The sequence below is a fragment of the Meleagris gallopavo genome, chromosome 1 (genome assembly GCF_000146605.3).
Source record: "Meleagris gallopavo isolate NT-WF06-2002-E0010 breed Aviagen turkey brand Nicholas breeding stock chromosome 1, Turkey_5.1, whole genome shotgun sequence".
Taxonomy (NCBI): Eukaryota; Metazoa; Chordata; class Aves; order Galliformes; family Phasianidae; genus Meleagris; species Meleagris gallopavo.
Window position 1 is genome coordinate 100,158,260 of NC_015011.2, and position 24,073 is coordinate 100,182,332.

Consider the following 24,073-nt stretch of genomic DNA (forward strand, 5'->3'; position numbering starts at 1 on the left):
TTTTTCCTTCCCATGCTTTGTAATACTAGTCAATTTCTCCATGAATAAGAGATTTGTCAGGAATTAGGAAAGGGCATATAGGAAAGTGGGTCAGGGAGAATGAGGGAAAGCTAACAGGTATCTGCATGCACAAATACAAGTACTTCACAAGATTCTTGAGATTATTGATCTAGTAATGGAAAAGACACTTCCTGTAGGAATTCATAGGCTGTGCTGAAGCATAGAAGTTAGGCTGTATTACTCTCCCTATATACATATATACATATATATACATATATATACATATATATACATATATATACATATATATGTATTTGTCTCCTCTGAGCCTTTTAGAAAAGGCTGCTGCTTTTTATGTACCCATCATTCCCAAGAGTGAAGATTAAGATAATGCATTTTTAGTACTGTTTACTGAAAATAAGTAGCTGTATGTTTTTCCCTCAGCTTGAGACTGCAGCAGCAGAGATACAATTCAAACAACTTCTTAATAGTGCCAGGAAACAAGCACTGTGTCTTACTGAGGAACTTTTCTTAACAAGTACAAAGTATTAAAAACTTAACTTAGTTAAAGGTCGTTTCATCAGACTAGTAGAGAAATTTCTCATTTGCCACTGAAGCACAGATAACACATATGTGATATGTGATGTTGGATCCATAGTTTTTTTTCTTGATTAAAAACATCTGTATGGACTGTGTCCTAATTAGCCAAGAAGAGTGTTTAAAATCTTGCCATGTATTTCATGGAGTGTTAAGATATTCTCAGGTGCTATATGTAATACGCACCGGCTCCGGTGCCTGGATGACACAGTGGTTAAGTCCAGCAGTTTCCAAAACATTATAAAAGCTGCTGACAGCTACCACCACATAAGTGAAGGGATGGCTGAGAAAGCCCTTGAATTCTTTTGGTGTTTTATACCCCGCTGGTTTACCAGCCCCAAAATATGCATTCTTTCCTTGGACTGCTATGCTTCGCATAGTTTCATCATGCCTAGTAAAATACAAACTATCTGCATCTGGATTTAGATGGACTCTACAGCCTCCCCTGCAAATGAGACTTCTCTTATATTTGTTTTCTGTATGCAGGTATGCAGAGTAGTTATTGGTTGGTTGTTTTGCTGTTGTTGTTTTGTTGGTTTTTTTTTTGTTTGTTTGTTTTGTAAAACAGATAAGCTTTCCTAAAGTAAATCCTGTTCTATCATTATTGCAGTTCAAGAACATACAGGATAAATGAAAGACAGAAGTTGAGCTTTTTCTTTTTTTTCATGATGCGTGTTAATTTCTTCTAGTCCTTGTCCAGAGTTTGAACTCTTAATGCCGTGTTTGTTATATTACCTAAATGGGGCTGTTTGTGCTCAATCCAAGCTACGTTTTGGTTCATAAGTCACTGGTTTCTGAAATTGTCTGGGGGTTCTGGCAAACACTGGAGATTCCTGCAGTTACAATCTGTTAATGGTCCTAAGCTCTTTCCGTTGTGTTTACTGGAGGCTAGCATTTACCACATGACTTGATGGAAGACAGAAGCTGCTTAAACACTCATCTGATGACAGCAAGGTGTTTAGGAATAGTGGTGGACCTGTGGCACGCTGCTGTTAACATTGCTTAGCCTGCCAGCACCACCATGAGCAAGATGATAGATAGCATACTGGTTGTAGTGACCACATAGAATCATAGAATGGCCTGGGTTGAAAAGGACCACAATGATCATCCAGTTTCAACCCTCCTGCTATGTGCAGGGTCACCAACAACCACACCAGGCTGTCCAGAGTCACATCCAGCCTGGCCTTGAATGCCTCCAGGGATGGGGCATCCACAACCTCCTTGGGCAACCTGTTCCAGTGCATCGCCACCCTCTGTGTGAAAAACTTCCTCCTAATATCCAATCTAAACCTCTCCTGTCTTAGTTTAAAGCCATTCCCCCTTGTCCTATCACTACCCACCCTCATATACAGCCATTCTCCTTCCTGTTTATACGCTCTCTTCAAGTACTGAAAGGCCGCAATGAGGTCTTCCTGAAGCCTTCTCTTCTCCAAGCTCAACAAGCCCAGTTCCCTCAACTTTTTCTCGTAGGAGAGGTGCTCCAGTCCTCTGATCATCTTAGTGGCCCTCCTCTGGATCCGCTCCAAGAGCTCCACATCCTTCCTGTACTGGGGGCCCCAGGCCTGGACGCAGTACTGCAGGTGGGGCCTCACAAGAGCTGAGTAGAGGAGGACAATCACCTCCCTCTGGCCACCCCTTTTTTTAGTGCAGCCCAGGACACAGTTGGCCTTCTGGGCTGCAAGTGCACACCGCTGGCTCATGTCCAGCTTCTCATCCACCAGGACCCGCAAGTCCTTCTTCACAGGGGAGTTAGCCTCTTCTGAGGTGATAAATTCTATCTGAAGTTAAGTAGCTTCTTCACTTCTGTCTCTCATGTATGGACTATACCATCTATGGGCTACTTCACTTAGAAAAAATATGACAATGCAAGCACCAAATGATATGTGAATGTTGTGGCCGTGACAAGACACGAGGTGTCATTTAAGTTCATAATGGTTGCTTTCCTGTTCTCTGTTGGGGAGTACTGTAAGAGAACTGTCTGTGTTATCTCTTTATTCTTGGGACACTGGACTTCCTAAGCTTTCAGTATCCTTTGAAATCCTTTGTTCAACTTTGTTCTTGGCCACCTGCTACTTACAACTTGGCAAAACAAATACCACAAGACTACGTTTATTCTTGTACTTATTACTTTGTTTTGATTCTGTTCTCGTGTAATTTCCTCCAGGCACCACAGTTTCCTTTGATTTGATTTGACTAATGCGCTCTTCCTTGATGATTCCTCCAGCTAGTGTCAGTTTACAGCCATGTGATGATTAAATGGAAACTGCATTTTGTGGGTATAGTTTCAAACAAGTTAAGTTACACCTACGGAAGAGTAGGGGTTTGTTTGGTTTTTGGTTTTGTTGTTTTTCAGTGCGTGTATAAAAGCGTTTGATGAATAAGAAGTTTGGTAGTACAATAATCTGTCATTTTTTCTCTATTGCTCCTCATATGGTGAATTAAAATCCAATGCTTGAGAATTGGCTTATGAGTAATTGGCAGAAACTTTTCTAAAAGGGCATTGTAAGGAAAAAGTACTCTAGCTTTAAAGACCTCTCCTACTTGATCGGGTTTTGATCATCAGCTACCACTGCACCACTTTAATGTTCTTGAAGAGGAGCATGTATATGTGTGGTTTGTGTGTGATGAGGAAGGCTTTGTGCATGCTGAGAACTTCTTTTTTCTTTTTTTTTTTCCTCACACAATATTTAGTACCTGTTACACTGCATACCAAACTTGTGTATTCTGTAATCCCTTGATCCAGGAGGAAATACACAAACTTGGTGCAATTGCAAGCTCCCTGTGCAAAGTACACAGAGTAATTTCATGACAAGTTCCACAGAAATAACTAAGTACTTACTAAGTTAGAAAGATCTTGCTCCAGAAGTCATAAAACATTATCTCCTATTGTGTATTCTAGCTCGTGAATACTTAAAACAGGTCAGGGAGCCTCATGATCACTGCATTAAAGAGGAGAGGGATTTTCAAGTTTATGAAATGGTGTATGTCATATAGTGGTCAGGTTGTTTTGTGCGCAGAGAGAAGGCTGATGTGCCAATAATTTATAAATGGCTTTATCTACATGCTTAGGGCCTAGAAATGCTTCCTACTTTAGCTGAACTCAGGGCCTCAAAACGAAATGTTCTACCTACCATGAAAATCTGAAGGAAGATATTATTTCAGTAGATAACATGATTTTTTACATACAGGCTTATAAGACACTTAATTTTTTACTATTCTAGAAACAGGCTTGCGTAAAAGTAAAAGCTAAATTTATTTCCATAAATCTAAAAGGGGCTTAATAAATGTAAAGGAGAATTATTTCAGCCTTTATTTTATGCCAAGCTTAGACAAAATCAGAGGGATGGGCTGTGTGTGTAGGTAAAGGGGCAGCTGTTAGGGAGGTGCTGGGGGAGAAGAGGGATTCCCTCTTCTGCTCTCCTCAGGGCTCTTTTAGCAGTTTGTTCTGTTATACTTTTCTGAAAGTCCAACAGGAAAGTTTCCTTTCTTGATGGAGTGGAAAAAATTGCAAACGTGACTTGTAATGGAAATATTTTTGCTATTTCTGCAATCTGAGGGAACATAAGCGGCATTGCTTGAACTGTAATCTTTGCTTTGTATTTACTTTCATATTATAAACTTCTGCCATAACTATTCTGGAGTGACACAAAGGTGATTAAGACATATTGAGGACAGGATAGTTACACATGAATTTGGATCATTTGTTAATCTGCAGATGTGAAAATTCACTTTATGTTGCCAAGTGTAGCAACATATATTCTCTGAAAAACAAGAAATGTGGAATTTGCATTTGAATTTGGGAGAGAGAGGCAGCGAGACACTGAGAAAGCAGCAGCTCTGAATAGTAATGCAGGTGTGCTGGGGTACAGGTATTGAGGCACAGCTAGGAGGCTGTAGGACTGCTGTGTGAGGCAAGGCCTGGGCTGACCTGTGCTAAAAGCATGGCTGGTCAGAGCAGCCATCCTAGGGTGCCTCAGGGACAGTTTGGGAAAGAGAGGGCACACAGAATGCAGCAGGGAGAGTTGAGGGGAGCAGGAACAGCCCTGTAGGCACCCAGCAGAGAGAAGGAGGAGCTACAGGTGCCCAAGCATAGTTGTCCCTGCAGTCCTATAGCCCATGGTAGGATCGAGTGGGTGTTCCCTGAAGTAAGCTGCAGTCCACGGGAAAGCTCTGCACTGGAGATGAGCAAAAGTGTGCGGAGATGAGCTGTTACTACTGATTGCAGTCCTCATTCTCTATTCTCTCAGTCAATAAATTATATTAGTTTTCCCCAGTTGAGTCTGTTTTCCCTATGATGGTAATTGACGAGCAATCCCCCTCTATTTCTGCCCAAAGGCATTTTCATCTTACTTTCCTTCCTTGTCCCAGTGAGGAGGTGTGATGAGAATGGCTGGATGGATGACAGGCAGCAAGCTAAGGTCAACCCACCTCAACAAGATACTGGAAATGAACAACTGAACCTCTGCTGTAGTGGTGCGGACTCAAATAGCTATTCTAATTGCTCTATTACTCACAGCCATGATGGTTGAGAATACTCATATGTCAGAATCTGTATTTTTAAAGGAAATTGGAGAAGTACTAGAGAATTATGGAGAAGGGCCCACAGGAGCATCATAGATGGAGGATGGAATATGTAGTGCCAGGCTAGAACAGCAAGGAATGATTTTGGAAAGAAAAGCAAGAGATGACTTCTGGATGGTATCTTTGTATAAAGAAAATGGCATCCTAACTCGGAGCTGTGAGTACTCATCTGAAAACCAGATAGACTCAGTGAAATGATAAACGATGAACACACTTTGACAGAAGTAATGAAGAACCGAAAGAAGATAACAAGAAGCAAGGGATTCTTGATCTGTTCATGTTTTCAGAACAATTCCAGGTAACCCAGATGTGCCTAATGAGGGATGAGAAATTTTTGAACAAAGGAGGTCTGTGTGTGCAAGAGGCAAATAGCAGGTCAAACTGGACTAGTTTCTATCACTCAAAATAAGATTACATTCTTATTTTGAATTAGCTATGTTTCTAAATTTTGATGATGGAGAGTTGTACTCACTTCTTTATACCCTGTGTAGCAGTTGTTCAGTGGCTGATGTGGACACAGGAAATTGAGTGTGAGATGAGTGTCCATACTGTCTTGAAAATTTGTTTAAATCCTCTGGAACTTGAGCTGCTTTTGAAATAATACTAACATAAACCTGTGTAAAGAAATGTATTTAGTTGTTCCTGCAGGGCAATCTGAGGGAATGCAAACTGGAGTACTTTCTTGACTTTCTTGCCAGTTATTGTCCATATGTTAGCCTGGATAAGCAGTTGGTGGTATTCAGGAAAGAAGCCTGCCATATAACAGAAATACAGTGGAAAATACACTCCCAGTTTAATACAAGTCACTTGAATTAAAAGCAGACTGAGATGTTGCACCAGTATAAAACAACACCTACTTTTTATATTGAACTTCTCATGTGTGAATATCACCATGGTGTTGTTAAAGAGAAACATTCTTTTTTTTTTTTTTTTTTTTCTAGATGTCAGGTCATAGAAAAACATGAATTGTTTAAGGTTACCCATATGGCCAGCCATAATCTAAATCTTAGTCAAGTTCTTAGCAGATGATATCCAACCTGTACTGTGTAAGGAAGTCTCAAAAACTGCTGAAACACTAAAGAAAAGTACAAGTCTTTATCACTGAACTGCTTTTTATTTTTTTCTGTCCTCTTGCAGATCATAAAGTGACTGGAATTGCTATTGAAACAGATAATAAAAATGTAAAAGCAGAGGAGTTTAAAGGTATAGTATATGCATTGCTCTGATTTAAAAATACGTGTAATAAATATATGCAAGCTGTGCAGTTAAGATTGTCTTCCTTTTTCCTTGGATGGTGAGGAGGGTGGTGGTCTTGATCCTACTCTCTTTGTTGACTACTCTTGTAATCTTTGTTTTGTCTCCATTTTCAGTTGCTTACAGAGTTGGACTAAATGCTCTCCAGAGATCCTTTTCAACCACACCTATTCTGTGATTCTTGTAACTTGTTTCTCAGTCCTGATAGCCCACCGTAACATTGGCTTTGTTTCCTTCCACATAAGGCGCTGTGAATTGATGGATAAGAAAAGCATTAATCTTAAACAGAGATGTGAGGAGTTAGTGAATTTACCATTATTTTCTCTCTGTTATCAGTAGCTATAAGTTAGTGACTATTTAAAAAATGACAGTAACTTTAATGACTGTCTTAAATGTATACTTTTTATCATGGCTTTAATCATGGGTGGATAATAATTCCCAGTAATCAGATACAGAAGTTAAGGAGGCAGGCAAGAAAATCTGATGTTAGCTGAATAGATGAGAAAGAGATCCTAGTAGTGTGTAAGTATGTGAGGTATGTGGCTTGTGTGGGTTTTTGTTGTTATTTCATTGTACTTGGTTGGAATGCAGAGAGATGGGAATTTCAGAATTGAAAGTTTTTTGCTGAGGCTTCATTCATCTGTGAGATAATGATGAGGTATTTGAATGGTCTCTGAAACTGTCAGCTCCCTACCCATATATGTGGCTTGTACTTTATTATTTTGGTATTTTATGGGAGCGAGATCAGTTTAATGAGGATAACTTTCCCTTTTTTGCACTAAGGGAATGTAGGAGCAGATAGACTTAGCTTTTAATCTAAATGATTAATAGCTAAGCTGATCTGAAATGTGTTTTTCTTTTCACTTCCAATTTCTATTACTGTAGAGGAGGGCTAATCAAATAATTGCCCTGGACCAGACATAAATCCAAAGCCAATGTTGTTCAGACCTCTCCAAGATCCCTGAGGGCTCTTATCAGTCTTATAGAGCCTCTGCTGATGAACAGTTTCTTGTAGGTCTATCTTAATGAAAACCAAGTAGATTGTTTTTGGAGAATTCCTCTCACTGACTCTACTAGTATGGGGAAAAGCAGGAGACGAGAACTATAAGTAAGGAAGGCTTTTGTTACGTTTTCTCTGTTCTGTGTGCATTCCACTGCTCCTTTTCTGTACCTTTTCTTTGGATAAGATTAGTGGGAGGGCATCAATACTGGGTTTTTCTGAAGAGGAAAAAAAAAAAACATGGCACATGAGACGAGCAGCTCTTTCAAGGCAGAGGTGACTTGTTAAGCTGAGAACTTCAGCTGATGCAGGCAGCTCAGCCAATACAGACCAACTCATGGGACCAGCCAGCTGTCACAAGGTCAGCAAACCGAGCTTGAATGATGGCTTTTCTTTGTTAGAAGGATACAAAAACAGAATGGAAAGGAAACTTCAGCAAATCTTAAGATTCAGGAAGCCTCCACCCAGCTACTCAACCTGAAGTCAGGAACCTCAGGCTTCCTGAGTGCACGACATGTTTTTGGAAGCAGCCAGTATGTGCGTAACATGTTTCTGGCAAATAATACCCTCTTGTCTCATTTTTTTTTTTTCTTTCAAGTCTGAACATTATTTCCCCATGAGAGATCCCTAGGGCTATCAGCCTGACCCCTTTGAAGTTCTTCACAGAACAGACATGGGAGATGAAACTTTAAGCATGGGTGTCCCACCATTTGGCTTGCCTGGGCTGCACTGAGTGAAGAGGAATGGTCTTGGGCCGCATATAAAATTATATAATATAGTTATGTATGTAACTAATCAAACTTACTTTTAAAAAATATTTTTTAATTAAAACATAGAGAGCAACAAACACATTAATCTAGTGGGTTGGAAATGTATGCAAGACTAAAGGGTGAATGGACAGATTTTTGGTACCTCTTGATCACCCTGCAGCTTTTTTTTGCTGAGATTGAAAAGGAAGATGGTTAATACAGGCTGATTGTACATTTTGTCAGTTGATGTTTGCCTCCTGTAAACCAGACAGGTGTTGCCAAAACTTCAAGGGCTTTTGATACATGATGCTCTGGCCTATACAGAAAGACGAGAAGTCAAGATCAATACTGCATTTTTTTTCTTCACAGAAGATCCTGAGAGATACTAAATTTCACTTATTAATAGATTCAGAGACAGTCATAACTCTCCTGTACAGCTTGTCATTCCTTCTCTCCCTCTTCAGTTCCCCCATCATGTCTACAGGCTTGACCAGAGACCACAATTACTACGATGCAGGCTGCATATTAGAGATGGCATATGCTCATGCCATGCTGCAAGGGAATAAAAAATAACAGTTGATCTGTTCTTTGTAAGAGACACTAATTTTGTTCTGTTTCCTACCCAGTTATGGGAACTATAGCAAAAAGCAGTAATCCTTGAAATTTCAGCCTCTGTGTAATATTTGGAGGTACCTGATGTACATAACTAAGGGAAACTTGAGTGGACAGGCAGAAATGCGAATAGTTTTTTGAACATTCTTTACTTGAGAAAAGTAGGAGACTCCATCTGCCTGGCTGCTGGAGCCCAGCTTTGGTGTATCTGGAGTCCCTAGATCCCAGTCTGAGGGATACACACGCTGCTTTCCCATTTGCAGTTTCAGCCAGTAGCTCTGTGCGCAACTCAGAGACGCACGTGCAAACCAGTAAAGATGAAGTATGACCTTCAGCTGCACCCACGTGTAATGTTGTTGAGGTGAAGTGCAGACAACTAAGCCTCTTTCCTCCTCTTTGGTGAGAGGAGTTCACTGGTAAATGTGCTCATACAACGCTCTAGGTTCCAGAAGAGCGCATACACATTCATGGATCTCCTGAGTACTGTCACAGCCTTTGTCTTACCTGCTGCTCTTGCCCCAACCCTGGGCTTCCTACTTGCCAGTTAGCTTGTTTTAGGTTGTTGCTACCCCATATTACTATTATCTTTGCACTGAGAAGGTCGTTGTCTGGATAATCTTAATGAAGCTTATGCTCATCTTGCACATACTCTTAAAATAACCAACGTGAAATTGTACCTAAATATTTAAGTTACTCAAAATATTTAACCATTTTATTAGTGTGTTTTTCATTTTCATTGTTACAGGTAAACAACTGATGATGGATTTAGAGCAATACACATAAGAACTGGAAGAGAGTCCTTTTAATGGTGTTTGTTCACTGACAGAAATATTGAAACATAAAATGAGGATAGTAGTATGGAATCTCTGCCTATCTAACATCTGAAGTTTGATCCCACTTGAAGGCCACTGCATTAATGAGAAATTACTATTTTCTTCTTTGTTTCTTCTTTATGCTCGTGTAAATCTGGAGAAGGTCTGATGACATTTTTTTAAATTGATCTGGCCATTGCTGTCTGCTCAAGCTCTTTTAAAGGGGATTAATGTCATGGAACCTGAATGTGTATTGCACACAGTGATGAAAGTTCTCTTTTGCTCTTTGTTCTTCTGTGTTTGTTTTTGTTTGTTTGTTTTCCCTCTCTAGAAGCTATTCTTAGTTGCAAGCACAAATTTTCAAAAGGGATGAGTCTAAGGATAGAGTGGAAGAAAATTCAGTCCCAAGAAGTTTCATTTGTTTACTACAATGGTGAATTTACAGGTATGGTACTACAAGCTTGGACTAATGGCTTAATATGTCATTCTCTTGCATAGATATCAGCTCTCCTTGGGAATAACATTAGGAAAATGACTGAAAGAGGATGCTCTTGACTTTTGTCCTTTTGAGAAAAATAATGTTTCCTCAGGGGAAAAAAAGAACAGCTTTTCTTCAAAAAATTCTCAACATTTAGTTATGTTTTTAAGGAAGCTAAATATAGGAAAACTGGAGACAGAGAAAATCGACAGTGTCTGTTCCTTGAGGTTTTTTATAAATGAAATTACATTCAAAGCTCACAAAAAAACTGTTGAAAGCTGTGCACTCCTATCCAATAAAGAGGTTTCAGAAGCCTGCTGTAGAGCTAGGGGCTTAGATATGAATAATGCAACAATGTTTATATACATAAAATATAAACTCAGCAGTACATTTTAAATTATTTGTACTGTTTTTCAAAAGTAGAATTTTTGTTTATACTTCGGTTAGAAGATTTACCTCAGCTTTATCTGTTGAAGAAAGCGTGGTTCTTTGGTACCTTGTACGTGACACGTAAAGCTTGAGAAGTAAAAGAAGGTCACAGCAATTTTGTTAGTTTATAGAGCATGCGAGATATGCTGGTCTTGTTGATGAACTTTTTTTTCCTTGCATATGTTTCAGTTACAAAGACACTAGAACTCCTTGTTCTGTTTGTGCAAGTTTAATTTCATAACAAGCTGTTGAATGAAGAAAAGCTCATTGTAAGGAAACTGGCAATATCCTTGCTAAATCCATCTTTTTTTTCTCGCTAAGTTAAAAAGTCAAATAGTTTGCTGTAGTCTCTCTCAGAATCCTTTTTGTAAGAGAATTAAATCAGTGATCGCCATCACTGCAATCGCTCCATCTTTTTTTTTTTTCCAGTCTCATGACTAGTGGTATACATACTTTCTTGAGATGTCCACAGAAGGAAAAAAGTATTCTATCTTCCAACTAGAAAGTGTTTGATGCTTCAGAGTGACTTTTTTCTGGACTAAATGGGGAATTTTGTGGAAGGTTCTTACTGTCTTGGGCAGGAGATTACATATTGCTCCTTGGTGATAGATATCTAGCATTGCATAAATGAGCAATAGTTCATAATTTGTTTGGGATTTCAGAACTAGTCAATAAGAAACAGATATTTTCTGTAAGTGATGAACAGAAACTGCTTTGTCTGTTCTCTCTAAAAGGTGATCTTAGAGACCGAGCTGAGATGTTGAATACAGGAATCCGTATTAGAAATGTGACTAGAAAGGATTCTGGGACCTACCGCTGCGAAATCAGTGCGAAGAGTGAAGAGGGGCAACGCCTGGGAGAGGCTTCTATTACTCTTACAGTATTGGGTACAAAGAAACTTTATCACCTAGATTTCTGTAAATAAATTCAATGATGGCAAAGGGTGTTACATGTATGATTGTCCACGTAGAATGTAGCTGTTGGATTTTGGATCTTTCTTGGGTTGGGTAATAAATATATGTTCTTGCTTACATTCCCATTCTACAGTATTCAAAGAAATGCATGCTTGTATTAGAAAGTAACATAACTTATTTCTTTCATGATATAAATGTGTGTTTTCATTGTCAAAAATTATGAAGTGTGATGATCAGTGTGATGATGAAATATCCGTTTCTACTAAAACTGAAGTTACTCAGTGGCTGAGAATCTGATCTTGTTTGACACTGGAAAGTCAGCATCTGTCAACACTTATCAAATATTCCAAAGCAGCAGTTCATTCTAATGTGCTACAGTCTCCTCCTGTTTTTGGAAGGAGAAATTGCTGCAGTGCCTGCATAATGCCAGGTAGCAATCTGTAGACTTTATTTATAGGAGAGATGTTGTTTTTTATTATTCTTTATTGGGTTTTTTTTCTTTCTTGTTTTTTCTCACTTGGGGAAAGGATGGAAAAATGAATATTGAGCCCATTTTTTTTTTCTACATTTCCTCCTACTTTTTCCCAATTAACAAATGGTAGATAGCTAATTTTTTTTTCCCCTCATGAGTAGGAAAGAAGTTCCTGTATTTTTTCAATACAAAATCAATTTATCTCTTGAAGTTAAAAGTTAAGTCTCAGAGTTCTTCATAAAAGATGATACATTCATGAGCTTCTGCATAATTCCAATGAGGTAATATCACCTTTTCCTTCTTTTTTCCCCACTCTCTCTACACATAGAAGTGTAGCTTCTTCATTTAAATTTGAAATCTTGGAATAAAAAGAGAGTGGTGGGTGATTGTGTGTCTCGTGCAGAAACATTTTGAAAGTTTATGGAAGTTCAGTGTGGGTTTTATGTTTTGTTTTTAGAATTTTTTGCTTTCTATGTTGAAGTCAGACAGGGAAAAATTATGAACAACTGTTAAGGTGTCACCTGTGCTTTTAATATGCCTTCTATTCCTCTTCACGATTAGTTTTCATCTGGATAGTTTCAAGGAACCAAAATAATAATATTAATAATAATAAAGTTCCTTTTCTGTTGATGTAATAAAAGTTGGAAAAAAGATCTTAATATTAATGACAGAGGGACCTGAGTTGTCCTGTATCTATGATGCAAAATGTGATGCAAAACCTGACAGAAGTTTCTCCAAATACTCCAACAATACCTGAGGAAAGTAAGAACTGTTTCCTCACTGATTCTCCCTGCTCAGAGAACTGTAAAAGAAAAATACTAAACATGTACTTGACTGGGGGGAATTTTTTTTTCTTGTTTTGTTGTTGTTGTTGTTGTTCGGTTTTGTTTTTTAATTTAAACTGAACTTAATAGTCAACTGCCTTTCATCTTCTACCTGAGATTCATGCATTGGCTGTGATGATTGCTAGTCTTCGTCATTCTTTCTGACAATTGTGTTCCAAAAAACAGTAGAAGCAAAACAAAAATCTTCTTATGCTTTCTCACTTTTGTTTTTAAATACTATCGAGGGGAAAAAAAATTCCTGGACTCCAGACTCCCCGAGACATCCCTTCTGCATCTGGGAGCAAGAAGCCCCACTGAATAAATGGGGTGGAAAAAGATATCTAGAGTTTGGATGAATGTGTATAGATTGAAGACACGATAACACAGCATGTGGTGAGGGAGCCTAGGTGCAAAAGTTTGCTTTCACTGTTTTTGTCAGTGTTAAGTTATATACCTTACAGTGCTCTTCAGTAGCAGAACTGAAGCCATCCACCCTGTCTCCAGAACCCCCGTTTGTTAATGTGGTAGCTGTTGAACATGTACACAAGTGTTCACCTCCTCAGTGACTGTCAAAAAGTTGTGAGATAGACAATACTGATAAGACTGTGTAACAAGTACAGAATTGTTTTCCAGTTCCTCCCACTACTCCAATATGTGTGGTACCCAACTCTGCAATGACGGGAACAGTAGTGGAGCTGAGCTGTAAGGAAGCTGAGGGATCTCCTCCATCTGAGTACCAGTGGTACAAGAATGGCATTGCCTTACTGGAAAAGACAGGAACAGGCAGTGCTAGAACAGCCAACATAACTTACACCATGAATAAAAAGTCTGGCACTCTGGTAAGTGTAGTAACCAACTGTAATAAGCAGCTGTGGAGAGAACCGAATTTCTGTACAGCACAGAAGTGTACAGTGGCTTTAATCCAAGGCACAAGGTCTTTCTCAGAAATCAATGTCATGCTGAAATGTGATACCAAATTTATAGGGTGTGGTTTCTGTCTCAGACCAATGACAAACCATAGAGGTCGCATGTGGTAGGCAAAGTGGGTGACTTATAAGGCTGTAGTAATGATAAATGAGCAGAATCTAGCAAATAAATGACAAATTTCACATTGTCGGTTAGCCAGCCAGCTCCAGGTGAGAATGATCTCTCAGTACGTTGACTGAGTTATATTTGATAGTGCCTTAAAATCTAAAACAGTAGCTTCACACTCTTCAGTGGGAAATGCAGCACCAAGGGCAGTTCAGAATCTCTGCAGTCCAGTGGCATTTAAAGGTCCCAGTCCTGTACTTGTATTGTCAGTGGGAGTGTGTAGTGGCTTTAAATCAACTTAGTGTGTTCTCTGTTATGCTCCCTGTGAGAACTGGCCATATTTTTGTCAGCCCCGTTTCCCCCTTCTAAACAGAAAAAGAAAATGACATACTACTAAGCTGAGATCTTTACTTATTTATTTTTACAAAAGTCATTTTAGGGGCTACTTTTGGAAATGATCATGTTTGGAAACCAGAATGTGCCATATCATTTGTGCCTTTTCATTCACAGGTGCTGTAGGTATTTCAGCACACTGTGAGCTACTCAGAAACGTTAATCTCTTCTTTAAAGTTATAGTTCTAATGTATAGGATATATTTAAGGGAGAACATTTAACAAATCTGATTATAAAAATAATTACAGAGGAACATAGAAACTGATACAAGGTCATCCATTTTCTGCTTTCTCACTGTAATTATTATGTTAGAAGTATTTCATAAATAATGCAGTTCAGCATTTCTCCATTAGAATAATAGAGAAAGTGACATCTCTGGAAAAAAAAAAAACCTTGGGATGTACCTTTTGTACTGCATTTTGTACACTCCATCTAGTAAAAATGCCCATCTAAAACACCCTCATGTTTAAGTAGCTGAAGTTAAGATCTAGGGATATGAGTAGGGAGCAGGATCGAGATGAACATGAGAGCAAAAGTTCTCACTTTCTTTCAGATTTTGGGGGGAAAATATATAATGTTGACATGTCAACATTTCTATGTTTGTTTTTTTTGTTTGTTCTTGTTTTCCCATTCTGATAATGTTTTGGACTCTGTTTTAACAGATATTTAACACTGTTTCAAAGAACGACACAGGAGAGTATTTCTGTGTAGCCTCAAATGGGATTGGATTACCTCAGAAATGCTCCATGAAGCGAATGCAAGTTGGTATGTATCAGACTAAAAAGGGGCAGAAACCAGTCTTGCAGCTGAACTGATTTAATTGTGTGATACAGTTGAGAAACTAATATTGAATTACAGCCTTTTATTTGATTATGGTATTATGGGGGAGGAATAATATTCGTATACTAGGGCACCTTATGTGTAGTGAGGGTGACTGCTTAAAGCATTACTTAATTTTTTGTTTTTCTTTGTGTGTGTGTGTGTCTCACTGTATTTTACAGAAAAGCAGTTAGTTGGGTATTATTGCAGTATCCAGCCCTTAATGTTGCTCAGCAGTGAACGTCACAGAACCACACTGTCCATCTGAGAACCTTAATGTTTCAGAATGTTTTTATGGATGTTGTACAGCATAACGTAACAATGTTAGTTTATCTGTATAGTTTTATGAGGTTTTTTGTTTAACTAATTAACAGCCTCCCAAGATTTTGAGGTGCATTTGTGTGAGATCATAGTGTAACAGATCAAAATTTAAAATGAAAATAATTTGATACTTGCCAGAGCAACACTGAAAAACATCAGTGTATCTTCACAAAAAAAACAAAACAAAACCAAAGCCCAACAATAACGCTGCATAGAAGCTCTACTACTTCATGTTAAAGTATTCCATAAAGAAGTTATTTGGTTCTCTCTTAGAATTTAGCTGAAAATCACTATATTAAAGCTTTTAATGCATAGAATGCTTGATTATAATCAACTAAGAATGAACTACCAAGATAGACTTCCCCTGATGTGGAAATATTCACCCAAGTGCATTGTGCTCTCTTTGATAGCAAAAACCTTTCGGTAAGATTTACATCTGTCTATTTATGTCTTGAAGTCAGGATCCAAATAAGTAATTGGTCTTCTACATTATGGTAACATAACAAAGATTAAACAATGAAAAGATCAATCAAAATGTTTCTGCTTATTGATGGCTTTTTTTTTTTCCCAAAGTAGATTATTACCCAAACGGATTTAATCATGAAATAGGGATTTTTATGAAGAAATAGGCATAGGTTGTCATCTTCAAAATAAAAGTGGCTCAACTTCAGTAGCCCTGTGTAAAATTTATATGTATTTGCATTTAGTGCATTGAATTTTAAAAGCCTTGCTGTTGAAAAATATTTTTTTAAAAATCCAATTTTAAATAACCTGCCAAAAGAGTTCTTCATGACAGATGTGACCATCATCAGCTGTTTCAGTTATTTGAAGCAAACTAACAGTTGTTTAAATAGACCAAGGGAACTTATATTGAAATCTTTGAGACAGAAATCTTTAAGAGCCTCAATAATACTTATGCTGAATAGACAGAACAAGGAGTTTGTGCCCCTTGACCACTCTCTTTCCTTACTTTTTGACTCAGAGGAAGGATTTGAAGTGTATCAAGCACTCCTGTTAACATGGCTGCGATACAGTAATCCTTTTGAACACCTTACCCACGTTTGGGTGGTAGATAATAATTTATACAGCTTAGATCAAAGTCCACTCATAAATACAAAAGGTACCTGTAGTAATTAGGGAAAAAAATCCATCTAATGGATATTTTTAAAACTTAAAACATTGTATAATCTTTTATAATTACAGATGACCTTAATGTAAGCGGTATCATCGCTGCTGTAGTAATTGTGGCTCTGGTAATGGCACTGTGTGGCCTTGGAGTACTTTATGCTCAAAAAAAGGGTATTTTACAAGTAAGTACAGTAAAATCACTCTCTTTTTGGTTTTAAAAAAAGTAAAACAAAGCTATAATTCTGCTAATTGTAACATGTACTTCTCACACTTTACCTCCATGGTACTATAGCTAAAGAGTATTACAGCAGCAACTTCACTGTGCATTTTTATTCAGCCTTCTACTGCAGAGGATACTTCAAGAATGAGATGGAGGCATTTGTACAGTTGCATAAGGCTAGCAGACAGCAATCTAAGAAAAAGCAACAAGCAAAATCCTGGTTTCTATAGCTTTTGCTGTAGTTTTGAGAGGAAATGGGAACGAAAGATACTGCAAAAACAATCCATACAAGGTTACTTGTAATCCATAAAGGGTATTTGGAGCAGCTGAGTTCTGATGAAGGGGAACTAACTTACTTGCTCCCTCTTCTGGTTTGTGGTGAAAGCGCACGCAGTGAAACTTCGAAGGATTACCTGGAAAAAGCTCAAGCCCGAGCTATCTACCTCTCCGTAGCATTTATATCAGTACCTGTAGAGTTCAGCACAGCAATAAGGGATCACAAATGTCAGTCTGAGAAAGACTGCTGCCCGAAAGCAACAGATCTGATATTAGCATCCCTGTTCATGTAGAATTTAAATTACCTTTGAAAGCCATCTAATCTTTTTCTGTTCAAACTCACATTACACTGAAATTTCACTTAGCAACTGAAGCTATGAGTAAATATTTCAAAGACCTTTAAGGAAACCACTCCTGTACTCATTTTTCTTTTTCTTCTTCTCTTTTTTTTTTTTCCCCAGAGGAGAGCTCTTCCCAGTAAGTACCTTTATATTTTATCCATGTCACTGTAACCTTCATTTACATCCGGATAATTTAGTAACTGTGATGTTTGTTTAAGGACTTTCTTTCATACAGTGACATCTTGAACACTGAACCCTTTGCATTTAAAAGATAATTGGAGCACTTTTAGATAACAGCAAGTAAAAGAGCAATGTACTGAAGAAAAATTCCACTTTAACATACAGTACTGTTTATACTGGTTGCTAATTAGATAAAATGTACCTGGAAGGCCTGAAGGGACAAGCTAGGGAAAGTAATTTGGCTGTGGCTCCTGAGATCATGACAGCTATCTAAAAGCATCAAGTGTATTTGTTACAGATTTTATACATCTTACTAAGATGGAAAAAAACCTAAGGATTGCTGGAAATCAGAACAAACACATTCGTAAAGTTTTCAAAGGGCTAAAACAAACACCTTTTTAACCCAATATCCTCTTTTGTTCTATTAACAGGAAGTCCAACTCTCAATCTACAAGTGAAAAGGTATTTCACATTTAGTAGCACGTGTACATTTTCAGCATGTATTTTGTTATCTAGTATGTACGTAAGAGGCCAGCTACCTGGCTGCTGTGAGTGGGAAGGAGCAATATTAAGGCCCTTGATACTACTACTTTTACCTTTTTAATAGAATATTATATTTTGTGTAACAGTATAAATAAACTTACAGTGTATCAGTCATGCTCTTTTTTGGTTTGCATGCCTGAGTTTCTTCTGAAATATAAATTGTTAATGTAGTTAAAATACTTTAACTATTACTTATGTGACCTTGCTTGTTTCATTTAGGATTTCAAGCACACCAAATCCTTCGTTATCTAGAAGATTTCAGCCTCTGTGAGGGACATCAAACAACTACTTGTTATACAAAAATATCAAAGGGATTTTTTGACCTCTATTCTGTAAATACTGTTTCCATGTACTATGCACTGAAAATAGAAATTGCTACTGTTTAGATCTAGTCAGCTTAATTGTGTATGATTGTTGGGGTTTTTGTTTGTTTGTTTGTTTTTTAACCAACCACAAAACTGCTTAACTTAAAGATGCAACTAAATGGCATACACAGGTCAATTTGTGTGACTTCTCATTTTGTTGATGTATACATGTAGCAATACAGGATTCACTTTTGCAGCTTGGAACAGTCTATCCAAGTAACTTTCGTAGATGACCTCCACCATCATCAAGGGCTCAAACTCTCCTGTAACACTGACTTCATTCTTACTCATCTGTCCACATTATATTAGGTTTGACAGAGCCATCTAGAAGTGCAGAAGTAGTTGCCCAAACTTACTATCCAGCAAGGACAAAGCTGCTTGTAATTGAGTCCCAAACATTGTTTTATTGTCTAATATAAAAAGCCTACAGCATCTCTTTTACAAGGAAATACCTCTTTCTGTAGATCGCATATGTTACTTGCCAGTACAACTACAGTTGTAATAGCTGGACCCTAAATGGTAAAGTATTACAAATAAATAGTTCCTCAGAGCCTTAAGTGTTTGTGTCAGTAGTTCTGTTACTGAAGTTTATGCCCTACAACATCAGTAACAAGTTTCAGTTGTTCCTGTAAGAGCATCATTTATGTGTTCACTGATGTAAAATAAAGTATTTGTGCCTATGCAGATCTGTCACGTCCCTTGGGCTTTGCTACCAATTTAGAATTGTTTTCTGAATAATTCCTGCAGAAACTTGAAACGTTACAAACTGGGGAAAATAAAGTTTCTTCTGCATGTATCACTCAGTTTTATAACTTCTCAGCACTGAAACGTAGTTTACCAAAAGGGTTAGCAGGTGAGAGATATGCTATTCAGATACCTCAGTAACTCTAGGAGCACACAATCAGAGCTAACTACAATCCCCATGCACTTGAGAACTTGTTCACACTTCAGAAATCAAACTGAAACACTGCATTTATTAAGTTACAGTTGATGCCATATTCAGCAACTCCATGGATGTACTCTGTTGTTTGGAGGACGATGTAAAGAAATCACTTTGGAGTCTCCTCAAAGTTGGGCTCTAAAGGAGAAAGAAGGAAGCCAAGAGAGAAGAGATGTTAGTTTTTTCTTATTCCAACCTAAAACACAACCATTCATCTCATATTCAAAGAAAACTAAACGTTAAGCTATTCAGTATCTTTGATTTTGGTAGCAATGAGGGCTACAGGTGTGGCAGCTCCGAGAAGAGTCCAAACATCAGTAAGAGCCAGCTCCAGCTGGCTTTGAAAGGGACTCAATGCTGACCAGTGCTAAGCCATGAATGACACTGGGTGTGCCTCTGGGACAGCAAATTTAAAAAAGGGAAAAACTGCTGTGCAGCTGGAAGAGAGGTGTGAGAAATGTGAGAGAAACAAACCCTGAGGGCACCAACATCAGTGCACAAGAAGGGGCAAGAGGGGCTCCAGACACACAGCAGAAGCTCCCTGCAGCTCAGGAGAGGCCCATGGCGGAGCAGGCCATTCCCCTTGCAGTCCATGGGTACTGTCTGCAGCAGATCTCTACCTGCAGTTATAGAGGGGCCCTTGGTGCAGTAGCTGGTAAGGCCTGGAGGAGGGACAGTCCATGGACAGGCCCCTATGGACAGGAACAGTCTGGGGCTGAAGCTGCAGCCCCTGGAGAGGAACCCACAGTGGAACAGGGGTGGGGGAGCTGCCATCTGTGTAGACAGACCACTGTGGTTCTGAATGGCAGGCCCCGTGGTACAGAGTCATGTTGGAGCAGCACTTGGAGAACTGCAGCCTGAGTGAAGCCCATGCATGATCTGTTTGGGAAGGACAGCATCTCATGTGAGGGACTCATGTAGAATGGGGGCAGAGTGACCACAGAGGAGCAACAAAGAAAAAACATTATGGACTGACCATAGCCCTCATTCCCCATTCATTTGTGCTGCTTGATAAGAGGAGTTAGAAGAGGATGGAGAGGGAAAGGTGTTTTTAATTAGCTTTTAGTTTTCACTAGTCTGTTAGTAATTACCAATAAATTACAGTCTGCTTTTGCACATAACTATAATTGATGAGTGATTTATCTCAACCCACAAGCTTCCCACCCTGCAATCATATTTTCATCCCATCCTTCTAAGGAGAGTGAGTGCAAGAGCAATACGGTGGTGCTGAGCTGCCCACTGGTGGTACACCACCACAGCACCATTAAAAGCATCAACAGCACTTTGAAACAGGTCTTATCCATCTTAAGAGTTGTGTAAGTTAGCTATAAGAAAGACAGGGCCCTTGGCAGCATTCTACTGCAATGTCTTTTATCAACCCCCGAGGTGTTAAAAAAGGCAGTTGAGAAACTGAAGAAATCAGTCAGAATATTAGTACACGTTGGCCAGTATTTCCAACTTAGCTTTCATACAAGAACTAGTAACTAAGCTCTTCTTTCCTCCTTGTTAGTGTCACATAGCTGATAAAGTGAATGGAATGCACATTTTCAACTACACACAGCAAAAGATAATTTCCACTCTATAGAACTCATGAAGACTTAATTCCTGATGCCAGAAGTACAAACTCAGAAGAGCTGGGGGTTTTGACAGGTGAGCTAGTGATGCTTGTTCACTTTGATACAAGAAGTCTGAAAGTTAAAGATTCTGTTTATAGGAATCTTCACTTAGACAAAATATAAAGAATCTAGCCACAGTTTTGAAAACCTGTTGAACCTAGATTAAGAACAGACAGTGGTGGTAAAAGCAACAGGGTAAAACAGTGTCCACCCATGTGACTGTTCTGGTCCTGTTGTCACACAAATTGTTTCATCCTAAAAAGAAACCCCTAAACTTTAGTACTATTGTTTGACATATTGCATAGAAATAAAACTGAATATAAATAAACCATGCCCGTAAGCCACTTTAAGTCCTCCTATATAGATGTTTCATTTTATTTGTGCCAATAAGAATTTGAGGCCAAATCCTTTCTTAATCCAACTGAATACCACCAAAATAACTGAGGTGAGTTCCTGGTCTAAACTAAATTTCTAGTTAGCCTGATCAGAATGACAGCACTGACTGTGGTGGGTTAACTTTGGTTGGCTGCCAGATGCCCCAAACTGCTTACTCCCTTCTTCCCTAACAGAGGAGGAGAAAATCAGATTTAAAAGCTAATGGGTGAAGTTAAAAAAAAAAATTGCTTATTTATTACTAACTCATACAAAACAGACTCAACTTGTGGAAGATTAATTTACTGCCAATGAAATTTGGGTAGCGATGAACAAACAACAAAGCAAGAACACCTTCTCCACATATCCTGTCTTCCTGGGCTCACTGTTTCTCCTTTGTTTCTGATTCATATGCATCTCTCTCCTTCTTCACTATGTCAGCAGGGTTGCTTTCTCACATATTTTCCCTCTACTCCTTTCACAGCTACTGTAGTGGTTGCTTTTTACTGTTTACTGAGTGCCTTAATACAGAGGTGCCATCAGTGTCACTGTGGACTTACCCCTGTGCCGTGTGGAGTCTGCTGGAGTCAGCTGCAACCATGTCCAACATGGGCACAACCCCTGGTATCCTCACTGAGGCTACCCCAACAGTGCTTCTGCTACCAAAACCTTGCTATATAAGTCAAGTCACTGCTGACTCCCAGCTACCAGCTGCTTACAGCTTAGCGGAAAAACAATTTACCATCCCAACCTGACTTTAGATAAAGCTGCTTGTGAGCAGTAGAGATTTTGAGACGTACTTGCTTAAGTAAGCAAGTGAAACAATTAGATGAGCCTGTCATTAACAAAGGTTAAGTTTGCCTTTATGTCCTAAGGAAGGCAGAATTGGTGCAGTCCCTTTGCATTCCACATGAACCAATCACGCCAAGCATTCTTCTCACACTCAGTCTAGGCAACATAAAAACATTCCAATACAAATTGAGAGCAGCTAACCACAGCAGCTAATCTCCAAATAACTGGAGAAGAAATTTTAATATAATTTAGTCACGATGTAATCATTAATAAGCTCTATGTTCATCATTCTGAAATCACTGACTTTCCGGATGAGTTTATAAAGTTTACAAACTGGAGCTTGGATGATAAGCACTGGTTATCCACAATATACAAGCAGTGCTGACCTCTGCGGGAAGATGAGAAAAATTGATAAAACAACAGTCCACTTTGCACTTTTCTTAGTGTTCGTGAAACTATTAATTAATGTAGGTATGGCAGCCTACTGACTGCAAACCTGGTTAAACACTGATCTAAGTTAGTTCACATCTTCACTGGAAAAGTAAGCTTATTTACTGAGCGTATCTTACATGACATAAATGGTTCCAACAAAAGCTAAAAGAGAATTGACTACAAAAGTCAGTTGGTGAGCATGACCTTTCTTCCAAGTTCATACCACTGTTAACTCACCCTCAAATTTGAATTCTGGAAACTTGGTTAGATCTCCCTCTCCGTACATCCGCTGAAGCCTGGCAAGTGATTCATTCATGTCTTTCTGAAACTCGGGACCTACATCAACAGGCCCTCCAGCTTGCCTAAAATACAAACAAACAAACAAGTTCCGATTAACAGTTCAGTTCTGAAAGTTGATATGGAAGTTCTACATTTTCATAACGATTTATGGATTACCATTTTGACAATCAACTAAAGCAAAAAATTCAAAACAGTTTCAAAAGTTGAGATATGACACACCTTAAGGCCCACTTACCTTACAGTTAAACGTTCTCAGAATGGGTTCTAAAGAATGGGCTTTTTGCTATAAAAAATAATGAAATTCCAAGCTACAGAGGCAGCCTTTGGAGACAAAAAACCATGCTGAGTATTTAGATTTGCAGGACTCTGGAGTTTCACTTGTTCCAGGTGTGGCTTCTTGACAAAACTGTGATTTGTACCTCTGTTATTTCTGAATTAATGATCATGATTTGAGTATTAAGTAAGAAAAAAAAAAAAAAGAATAAGAAACAGAGGACACTTAATTCAATTAGACTCACACAAGGATTCCTTGGGATACACGTATAAATTAGCTACAGCAGTAACTCTGTAGATTGGTCACCATCCATTGTGTGCTAAGTGCCTTTTAACTCCTTATGAAAGCCTTTAAGTTGTGGCACTATCAGTAGGTGCTGCAGGAAAACAAGAGTTCTCTTTCACAGCGGTCTCAGGACAGAATTAAACCCACTTTTTTGTGAGCAAGCAAGCAAACTTGTTTCAGAGCAAACAACGAGCAGCATTTTTAACCCCTCTACTATCTGCTTCAAGGTAACGCAGCATACTTACTTGCTTTTTGTGTTGTACTCCCTGATCTTGTCCAGGAAGAGCTTCTGAACCGGATCGAGCTCTTTTGCCTTATTAAAGGCAATGGCAGAGAAACCGATGTTTCTCCGCAGGTGAACGGAGACAGCGGAACGAAAAAGGGAAGAAAGTCGCAGGATCTGATGGAGGATCATGACGGCGCCGACGTTTTACTTTAAAACAATCGAACAAACGAATAGAACGCACCAATAACGACGCCCTTCCCTAACATAAGCCGCCTCTCGCCCAAGCCGACAGCCCCGACCCACCTTTGCGGAGCCTCAGTCACCTTGGGACGGAACGCAGCGCGCATGCGCCGAGAACCGCCCTCCTGCGCAAGGCATGCTGGGGCTCCACGCGGCCTACCGCTGCCTTACCTCGACCCCCACGGCTGCGCGCAAGTATCGCGAGGGACAGCGTCCGCCGTACAGCCCCGACCAACCGTCCGCCGGGCTGGGAGAG

General features: G+C 39.0%; 2 protein-coding genes across 5 annotated transcripts in view; one reads left to right on the forward strand and one right to left on the reverse strand.

The window, feature by feature from the left end:
* Positions 1 to 19,026, forward strand: part of JAM2 (junctional adhesion molecule 2) — a 31,256-nt gene extending 12,230 nt beyond the window's left edge. The window contains exons 2-10 of one of the 2 annotated variants that reach the window (XM_031556661.1): positions 6,316 to 6,381; positions 9,937 to 10,050; positions 11,247 to 11,399; positions 13,356 to 13,561; positions 14,810 to 14,912; positions 16,491 to 16,601; positions 17,373 to 17,388; positions 17,864 to 17,894; positions 18,195 to 19,026. In XM_031556661.1, the coding sequence (XP_031412521.1) occupies positions 6,316 to 6,381; positions 9,937 to 10,050; positions 11,247 to 11,399; positions 13,356 to 13,561; positions 14,810 to 14,912; positions 16,491 to 16,601; positions 17,373 to 17,388; positions 17,864 to 17,894; positions 18,195 to 18,227 (833 nt within the window). In that variant the 3' untranslated portion in view covers positions 18,228 to 19,026. The remainder of the gene's footprint in view (positions 1 to 6,315; positions 6,382 to 9,936; positions 10,051 to 11,246; positions 11,400 to 13,355; positions 13,562 to 14,809; positions 14,913 to 16,490; positions 16,602 to 17,372; positions 17,389 to 17,863; positions 17,895 to 18,194) is intronic. The other variant, XM_031556660.1, reaches the window with a different exon arrangement.
* Positions 19,027 to 19,294: 268 nt separating this feature from the next.
* On the reverse strand, positions 19,295 to 24,073 carry ATP5PF (ATP synthase peripheral stalk subunit F6). Of its 3 annotated transcripts, none has more exons than XM_010722413.1 (4): positions 23,989 to 24,073; positions 23,597 to 23,784; positions 22,730 to 22,854; positions 19,295 to 19,418 (listed from the first exon to the last, which is right to left on the reverse strand). In XM_010722413.1, exons 2-4 carry the CDS (start codon positions 23,764 to 23,766, stop codon positions 19,390 to 19,392), a joined length of 324 nt encoding a protein of 107 aa, XP_010720715.1. In that variant the 5' UTR covers positions 23,767 to 23,784; positions 23,989 to 24,073; the 3' UTR covers positions 19,295 to 19,389. The 3 variants fall into 3 exon arrangements, with proteins under 3 accessions (XP_010720715.1, XP_010720721.1, XP_003202922.1); XM_010722419.3 differs by lacking the exon at positions 23,989 to 24,073 and adding an exon at positions 23,881 to 23,970; XM_003202874.3 differs by lacking the exon at positions 23,989 to 24,073 and having other exon boundaries at positions 23,597 to 23,874.